Genomic DNA, 9,832 nt, shown 5'->3' with positions numbered 1-9,832 from the left:
GCCACAAATTATGGCGGTGTCAGAGGCAGCCAGGGGCCCGGCCCCGAGAGGGCAGGGGCTGTCGACCGGATACGACTTGCTGAGGTCGACCCGATTTTTTCTTAATGACTTCATTATGATTGAGCGCCATGCGTAGTGTGCACCAGTCTATTGCTAACAGCAAGAATATACAAACACCAATATGCCCATAGTAGAGCAGGTGTAACACGCTTGAATATGATGAGGCGCGAAAGGTTCTGCGTGATACAGGTAGCCTGTCTACACATGCAGTCTCCACAGCTATAAATTCAAGTCGCTACCGCGCTGCATTTGTAACGGGGTTTCACGTGCCCTGGTACGAAGAATGTGGGCCACACAAGATGGTATAATCACACAAAGGCGTGGGTTACATATGATGGGGTGATCACACAATGGTGTGACTACACTAAAACAACTAGTCAATTTATAGCTGGAACAGCCAGTAGTTATATATTTCATTAGGTTTTACTTTATAGATAGGAAAATATATAGTTTAAAATATAGGCGGCTTTGCAGCAAATAAAACCGAGAAGTACGGTTAACGTTTCAATAGGATGAGTTAATCAGGCTTGGGTTAAGGTTGTTGTTTCTCTTGAAGTGAGTAGATTGCGATTGACGACACTCGTACTGGCTCTAAGTATAGGACGAAGGTCTCCGACCAAGTTTCCTCTAAGCGAAAGAGCTATGGTAGCCCCGCTGCAGCATTGGACCGCTAACGGTTTTAACAAAACTTAGTATTCATACAAAATGAACCTTGACTTTCGTGCTCGCCAGTCGAATGTGAAATAGTTTGTAGTAGATGAAGGAACGTCTCTTTTGTCTCCTGGAGCTTTATTACTAGTCCGTGCTCCGATTTTTGAGACGCTGGGGTTCGCAGTGCAACGTAGAAGCTCGTATATTTTTTCTATGATTTGAATCATCACTTTTTCTGACGCACACTGAGACTCTCGAAGAGAGTGGACGCGCCGTCTGCGTTAAGAAGAGTTAGACGCAAGGAGAGGGTCGACTTCCGCTGGTACAGCTCGTCGAGCAAGATGGGCCACTTTCAGAAGGAGCATTTGGTGGACTGACAAAACATCATTGCTTCCACAAATGTCAGGTGAAGTGGGCGAGATATACCCGCATGGGAGTCTGAAGTCCACCTTTGGTAAGATTGCCCTCGTGCCACGGATTCTTATGACTTGGCACGCCCTCGGCATTTTTTTATTACTTCTGTGACGTGTGTTGTACTTCGCAAAGTCAAGCATGAGATGACGCTCAAAATGGCGTCTGCTTCAATAAGGCTAGCCTATAAAGACCTCTGACGGGTTAAACGGCGCGTTTCCTCACCCATTTTGTGAGTTATGTTTGACATTCTTCGCACATTTGCCACCATTCAGAACCTAAGATACACCCATCGTGAAAGATACGTGCTTCTTCTAGCGCTGCTATTATAAGCGCAGGCAATACACCTATGAGATGAGAATCGGTATTTTAATTAAGCGCTTGCGATGCGACTGTCCGGCGCTCGTTTTGCGGCGGGTCCCACAACTGAAGCGAAAGACGCGAACATTTGATCGTTAGGCGTCTACGTTGTTGATCCCCTGGCCACTACACAAGCTGAGTTTGACCAGCGGCAAGCTCTCCGAGCTCGCTACTTGGTACCATAAGAAATATTGATGGATAGGTTCCGCGCTCGACTTTGAGCTTAAATAGAGGCGCTCCAGTACCCGCAATGCAGTTTATTCCTCTGGTGCTCACCCCTGGCGATATCACTGCTGATGATGATTAGCTCTTTAAGCGATGGGTGCAGCGGCACCGGAAACTTTCCTCGCTAATTATCTTACAGCTTAGCATCAAGTAAGTGGACAGGCGTGCAGAGCGCCATCTCCGATTTGAGTTGGCCAAACTCAAGGAGATACGCCGACTTCCTGCGTATTGTCGCCCTTGTGACACAAAACAATCTAACACGCCCCCATGAGCTCTGTGGTTTCTTACACGGGTGAGTTTACGTTCACAGCAGCTCAGGGCCATAGCTTGAGCTCAGCTCATGGCCCTCCGGCTACCCGGTTACTGTCTTGAAGCGCGGGGCGCACGACGACGCGAAGAGTCACAATCTTTCTGATGATTAGCGTTCACGACGCCTGGGCAGTCTTGCCGATGTGACACCTTCAAACTCCCTCGAATTCACAGAGTATAAATATCCCCGCAACTTTACAAAATATTGTGTCGACGACGTCGACTCACAAGGCGTTCCACATGGTAGTGGACGCCGCTATTCACATCGAGAAGAGTCAGCGGCGGACGATGACGACTTGGTTGATCGCCGTCTAGTGACTCGCGATGCACTTTGAGTTTTGCAAGACAATGTCCGTCGTCATCGGTACTCTGCCGAGCCTCTTTCCGAGGTCACCTACAGCTGCGCGATGACCTCGAGAGCCTGGTGCACTTTGTGCGCCGATGGCCTCGCATTGATAATTATCGAGCTCTGTTGGAGCAGCACCGAGCCGTCGAGCAGACAAATACGTCGCTTCGTACAATGGGGAAGCGCCTTGCGTCTTTAAAATTGAAAATTTCGAGTTGCGTGCTCAGAACCAGTTGCTGGTTCAGTTTCTGGGAAGCCGAGCGCCTTTAAGCGCTGCCCTGGAGCCAATGCTTCCGTGTTCGACTGCGCCAGATTCCAGTAAAGGTGAGTCCCCCCTAAACTCGGGTGGGTGCGCATCCTTCTCAGAAGGCTTAGTGTATACGCGAGGCCTCGACCTTAAGGTGTTCAATAGATCGTGGACGAAGCTTTGTATCCAAGATAGCAGAGACTGCATGTGTAGGAAGGCTTGAGCATTTAATGAAACCAGGTCTCAGACCTCAAAGATTTTAGCAATTCTTTTGGTTCTTCCGTCAGCATATTCTTTCGGCATGTCTTGGCTTTTAGCAATCGCATTGCGAGCGTGTCGTAAGACAGGAAGTCTGGTAGACAGGAAGTCATCTACTTCTTTACGGACGGTGATGGGGCTCAAATCAGCCAGCCGTACGGCTAGTCTTCCCCACCATGCCCTGAGCCATAGGATGGCGGCGTCAGCGAGACGTGGGGATTAACAAGCCTGTTCGCATTGAACGGCGTGTAGCCGGTAAATGAATGCACTGCATTGCTCCGTCAAAATCGAAAAGTGGCAACAAAGCGCTCCAGCGCTTCGGCGTCCCAGCGCAGTCGCTGCGGAGAACGTCTTCAACGACGCGTTTCACGCGCTCAGTTTGATCAACGAGCTCGGGATGGTCCGCTGTTGTTATAGTCAATTTGGTGCCCAGCACCCTGAAGAATGTCGACCAAAACAATTCAGTAAAGTGTGGGTCTCTGTCAGAGACAACGAATTCCGAGAGTCCATGATATCGAAATACACGATTGACAAACAGCGTCGCTATACCACACCGTCGATGGCGTTCGGCATTGCCGCAAAATGAGCCATCTCTCTCGAACGGTCCACAAAGATTACCACACCCGTGTTGTACGCCGAGTTCTTCGGAAGACCAAACATAAAGTCCAGACTCGTGAACTGCCAACATTCGGAGGGTTCCGGTAAACGGACCAGCGGTGCCACAGCATCTGGAGAGGGTTCTACTCGCTGACACGTCTCACATGCGCGCACATATGTGCTCGTCCATTTGAACAGCATGGGTCCCCGATAGTTCAACTCACCGAGATGTACGTCTTCTCACAACCGAGATGACCACTGAGAGGGGTGTCGTGAGCCTCATAGCGGATATGGTACTTCAAATCTTCATCGTGTGGAACCACGATTCGTGGCGTATCCGTTAAATCGGTGCTATAATATAATATAGAGCCCGTTATTCAGCGAATATCGTGTAACTGTGCGCGCGTTCGCACCGACAATTTGTTGTCCGTGTATCTAAACTCCTTGCTCTAGGGAGCATCTGGCAGCGCCGCACACATATCATCACCCGCGTATGGGACGCGGATCAAATCTGTCACTGACTACGTCACCGTCGTGACAGGAGCGAGCTCATAATTCGGTCTGCGTAACAACGTATCAGTCAAAGCATTCAGCTTTCCTGTCTTATACTTCACCTCGAAGTCATATTCTGTGAAGAAGGCAAGCCACCTGGCCATCTGTCGCGGGAGAAGAGGCGACAGATTTTAGTGCGTAGTGACGCATGATCTGTGTAGATCACAAACGGGTTTGAGTCAAGCAGGTGTAACCTAAACCTGACAACTGCATACTTCATCGCAAGTAATTCCTTTATGTGGACTGGGTAGTTGTTCTCCATAGCCATAAGCTGGCAAAATTCGAGCGCGATCACCCGATTTCGCCCCTAGGCGTCTCCTTGCAGCAATGCACAGCCGATGGCAAACATCAGAAGGACGATCGGGATCTGGTAACGCCAGAATTGGTGCGTGAAAGAGCTGTCTTTGACCATGTCAAAATCCTCACGACGTTCGGTTTCCCAACACCATTCTGTATCTTTCTCAAGGAGATTCGATTATGGTCGTGCCATTTCCGCATAATTTGCGCTATGATTGTGCAAGTAGCTGGTGAAACCAAGCCACTTGCGCAAGTCCTTTCGGATATTTGAAACCGACCAGTTCAGAATGGCCTTGACCTTAGCGAAATCCACTCTAAGGCCACGCTTCCCAATGAAGCACCCTAAAAAAAATTTCTCCGCGCGAAGATGCACTTATCTGCAGTAGCATACAGCTTATTCGTGCGCATGCACTCAAGCACCGCTCTCCAATGGACGATGTGGTTTACCACATCCGTCCTCCCGTGCCCCCGCACGACTGTAGACGAAGATGTCGTCGAAGTATGTTTTTTCATACGGCCGGTGGGGCCTGAACAATTGCGTCACAAGACGATTAGATGTTGCCGGTGCATTTAACAGTTCTTGGGGCATCACCAGCCACTTCCAGAGCATCCCGCTCGGATTATTTACCGCTGTCAGTGGAATATCACTCGCTCTCGCGAGCAATTGCTAATATCCATTGACCAAGGCAAAAGCACTATACTTTATACAGCAAACCATATTATTTTGGTGAACATTAAGATCGGCGTCTGTGCTGGAATGACGGCATCGTTTACTTTATTATAAGCGTGACCGATACGCCATTTGCTGTTTGGTTTCCACATACAAAGCATGGGTGTCGAATGAGAGACTTGCTCTCACGCACCATCCCTTCATCGTGCTTCGCACGGAAAAAGGCGTCGATGATGTCACACTGCTCCTTGGGCTGGGGCCATTGGCCTGTTATGCAGTATTTGGGTCCCGGAACCAGGTCAATGTCATGACGCACACTTCGGTCTGGAGGTAGGACCGACGGCGGGTCTTTGGAGACGACGTCTTAAAATTCCTTTACCAAAGGAAAATTTGGATTTGAGGGATCCTTCAGGATCGGGATCAATAATTCACTTCATGCGTTCAGCACTTCCTCGATGTCCTTCAGGACAGCTTCATTCAGAAGCGACGACGAGTTAATCTCTTTGTTCGGTCGTATGATTACAACCTCGGCTAAACCACCTGCCTTCAGGGCACCGCCAATTGCTTCGAAGGACATCTCGTCCAGCTCAAGGCGAGCATCCACCACGGTAATAACCTCGAGAGTAACGTCGCTGTCTTCTTTTCCGTCATACCGTTGACAAAGGTGTATAGCTCTGTGCTATCGTCTACGAAAATACACGTCGACGCCCTGCATCTTGCAGGTATCATACGGCATCGCCGCCTTATTTCTATAGAGGTTTAATGTCTCGTCGAGACCAGTGGGAACACGTACGCAGCGTCGTCCAGTGCTTCCACTCCCTGATCCATCGGAGCCTTGATGTTATTAACAACATCCGACGAAATGCTGCTATTTCCGCAAAGTGGATAACGTGCCACTCCACGCGCATCAGAACGGCCTTGTCCAGGATGCCTCTGGTCTCGTCCGACCATGTCGCTCTTGGCATGCAGCAACTGCTTCGAAACATGATCAGTGCTCAGTGGATTACATGCCACTCCACGCGCATCAACAAGGCCTCGCCCAAGATGCCTCGGACCTCGTCCGACCATGCCACTCTTGGCATATAGCAACTGCTTTGATACCTGAGCAGTGCTCAGTGGGTTACGTGCCATTCCACGTTCAGCCCGCGAGCCATGCTCGGGACTCTCATCCGGTACACCTTCGGTGTTCGCCAACTCGGATATTCTGATATCAAGCACATTGACCTTCTCGGTCCAGTGCCCGCGCCAATAGCGCTTTTGCCTCCTAGCAGAGGTAGTTTCATGACTCACCAAAGCTCCATCAGGAGACGTGCGCGTAGCGCCCAGGGTATTTGACCTCAAACCAATCCGCAGCTCATGGTTTTCCAACCACGCCATACCAAGGATGAGGTCATATCTTGAATACAAGTCTAAGACTAAGCAGCGTTATACGATATCGAAGTCAAGAAACTTGACACATAGGTGCACAGGGACTCTCGGCACATTGACACAAGTCCCCGTCGCTAAGTGGACAGTGATAATGTCACTCAGCCGCGCTTTCAGCGTCCCAGCATACAGCTGACTTCCTTCAATCGTGGAGCGTCAACCATAATTACCCGACACCCTGGAATCGATCCAGATCTATCCTGGCTTCTCAAAGCCCTTCACGGTCGATTTTACGACCAGAAAGCCCGGCTTGCATACACGTTTCGTGTTCAAGAGCACGAAGCTATTCGAGGCTAGGCCTTGCTACCCTCTACCACTTTGAGGCACAACAGAACTTCAGCAGGACGTCTCACGCTTACTGGTGGTTCTCGTTATCCGTGAACAACCAGACTGGTTAGAAGCGGGACGTCGGCTTGATGAACCAATACGCGACTTGCGTAGGAGACAACCTTTCCAAAGGTGAAGGGTGTCTCCACAAATAACACCGTGGGATTTTTAAACGCTACCCGGCAGCTCGATGCACTCCCTCCTCATTCTCAGCATAGTTGAGTTCTATTTGCTCATGCCTGCTCGACGAGCTATGAGGGTGTGCATTCCAATCAGGTCCTGCCGACTTAAAGCTGAGTTCGGCATTCAATGCCACATTCACCGCTTCTTCAAAAGGAAACGTTTTCAAGCCGAAAACTTCCATTCTGGCCAAGCCAGTGCGGAGGCCCTTCATAAAGACGATCACTGTGACAGCCTCGAATAGAGGATCGGCTACTATGCTGGCAATTAGAGTTTGCAACTTTTGGACGAAGTCCACCAACTCCTTCTCTGTCTGTTGGGCGGCAAGGCAACGCGATCGCAAGCGATACACCTGGTTAGGCGGCGAGAACACTCGCAAACGCTGACGCTTCAGCTCCGTCCAGGTGGTTCATCCGAAGCACTGCACGTTAAAGCCTATTCTCGCGCTCGGCCCCTAGCTTGGAGATAGCTAGCGCCACGCACTGTTGCTCATTTTGTAGCATGGCAGATGCCATCGCCATCTCGGCCTCTCTCATCTAGAGCAGGAGATTCTCTCCATCCTTACCCTTGATGATCTTAACGCTCACCATGAGCGGCATGTGTCGGAAGATCCGTCCTCGACATCTTTTTCTGTCTGAGCAATTTTTATATTTTGAAAATGCCTCTAGGCTCGCACTTATCGCTTCTGGTCCTTGCGAAGCAAGAGGCTACACAATCTTTGGGCCAATCAGGGACATCAGCTTTTAAAGCCGTTCTGCATGCTCTAAGGCAGAAAGAATAATTGCCTCATCCTCACAGAGAATCAGTCGTAGCTTAGATTGACCACTGCCAAGTACAGCGGGGCTACCATAGCTCTCTGCTTAGAGGAAGCTTAGCTAAGGTAACCAACCCTAACGTTCTATACCAGAACGAGTATGAGTGTACCGGATCGCAATCCGCTACCTCCAAGAGTACCCAAACCTTATTTCAAGTAAAATGTACTCTTTCGCTCAAAATTGAAAATGTCTTTTTCTCTTATTTTGAGACAGAGCAGCCTATATCTGAAACTCTAGGTTTTCTATCTAAATAGTAAAGCCTAGTTAATATGCATAACACTGGCAGTCCTACCACGTTGTGGGGTTTTGTTACGGCGAAGCCGCACTATTGTGTGATACACTGTCTTACACCTTTGTTCGGTCACGCCATCTTGTGTGACCCCACTTTTTCGTACCAGGGTACGTGTAACCCCGTTACGAAATTGCTGCACGGTTTAGACGGCTTCCCGCACTGGGTGCAAAAAACACGCCGCCTCTTTCGTGTTATTGCTTTACACACGAGCTGCAGATATGCGACCATCTGCCTAGAACGTCATTCCATACTTGACTTCGCAAATTACAAAAGACACCTCGGACGTCAAAGAACCAATCCATCACCGCAGTTCCTGCTGTTTCAGGTCTCAATTTTGGCGAGGAAGGTTGTAACAGCTACCGATCAAGGGACGGTAGGTTGCTTCCAGCGAATCAAGGGTGCGCTGACTCGGGCGATCCTGCCTCTTCACCAAACGAAAAAAAAGTCAGCGTGTACATAGTCACAAGCGGTCACAGCACTAGGGCAATCTCGCCGAAGTGGTGTTTTAACTCCCGCTAGCTATTAGCCTGAGGGTGCCAGCACGTACCAGTAAGAGCCCTGGTTTACACATCGACCCAATGTGGAAATGAATCGCTTGGAAAGCTCTCTCCTCCTCAATCTGGATCCCAAACCCTTGCCCGACGCGCAGTATGGGAGGAGACTGAACATTAGCTCTCATGATTTTCTCGGTTGTGGTGGCGGCTTGTCGATCTCCACGTGAATCACAGGTATGTTTAAGATTAAGATGAGCCAGATCTTAAACTTTCTCTTTGAGTTTTGCCATCGCACTAACTCGCCTAGTGAATCGGATAAAAGAGGAGGCAGCTTAGCTTCAGGGTGTGCAAAGACGTTGATGCGTTTGCAAAAGATCTCCTTCTGTCCAACTGGCTCACTAAAACTGTATCGCGGTATGTCATTGACACAGAATACTGTATATGCTCGCATTCTTGTGGAATATTGAGCGTTTCCCCTTTCCGCTTTTACCGTGATGATCAGATTTGATGCGGGCGTGACTTACTTAAGGTATTGCATGTGTAGGTAGGTAAATTGCAAGCACTAACCCCCCTTACCCCACAAGGTATTTACGTGAGTTTCGCTCGCCTCTGGTATCGGTGTGTTGTTTTGCTCTTCTTGGCTCACAGCCATAGCGACGTGTACCTGGCACTTGACGCTCAACTTCATCGGGGTAAAAGCAATAATTTGCTACGATGTGCGGCCAAACTGATATATGCCCGTCGATTTTGATCGACAGTCTCTTCCTAGCTTGTAATATGGCCACTCCGTGGCGACATCAAAGAATACTGAGGGTTACTAAATTGTCTATGTAAAAAGGGATAAAATTTGTAGAGACATGTACTGAATGGTTCAACGCAAAGTCAATGAGTGAAAGTAGCTTGACCCAGCACCGCGGTCTCTCCACGCAAGTGCTACAAAGGATAAAGTCCACGACGCGATTCTCGCATTTCTTTCAACCTTATCTTTGCGAATAGTCAGCGTTAACATATCTATTCTGGTCCCGCCACCGTATCCGAAATCTATAATCTGGATCTAGTGAATAAAGGTCGGCCTTTCCATATTATCTATGACTCGTAGACTTTGCAATACACTGCGCCTTACCCCAGCTTACCGTGCAGCATACCCTGGTCGAGTTTAGAACGTACTTGCTTGACTCTACGCCGTATGTGATCTATAGTGCTGAAACCCATAGTGTGTATCACATGGTAAAACGCTCAACTGACATCATACTGTTTGCGTTGATAAGGTCTATTGCTTTATGGCGCAATATTTAATTTCGGAAGCCAAGTAAAAT

The 9,832-nt window shown here is 49.1% G+C and overlaps 1 protein-coding gene across 1 annotated transcript; it reads left to right on the top strand.

The window, feature by feature from the left end:
* Positions 1-8,699: 8,699 nt before the first annotated feature.
* Positions 8,700-8,983, top strand: PHALS_13608 (uncharacterized protein; the record flags this gene model as incomplete). The annotated part of the gene is made up of 2 exons (XM_024729399.1): positions 8,700-8,750; positions 8,777-8,983. 2 exons carry the CDS (start codon positions 8,700-8,702, stop codon positions 8,981-8,983), a joined length of 258 nt encoding a protein of 85 aa, XP_024579780.1.
* Positions 8,984-9,832: the final 849 nt, after the last annotated feature.

Source organism: Plasmopara halstedii (assembly GCF_900000015.1).
Source record: "Plasmopara halstedii genome assembly, contig: Scaffold_671, whole genome shotgun sequence".
NCBI lineage: Eukaryota > Oomycota > Peronosporomycetes > Peronosporales > Peronosporaceae > Plasmopara > Plasmopara halstedii.
Note: the sequence above shows the minus strand (reverse complement) of the source record. Positions and strands in the feature narration are given on the sequence as shown.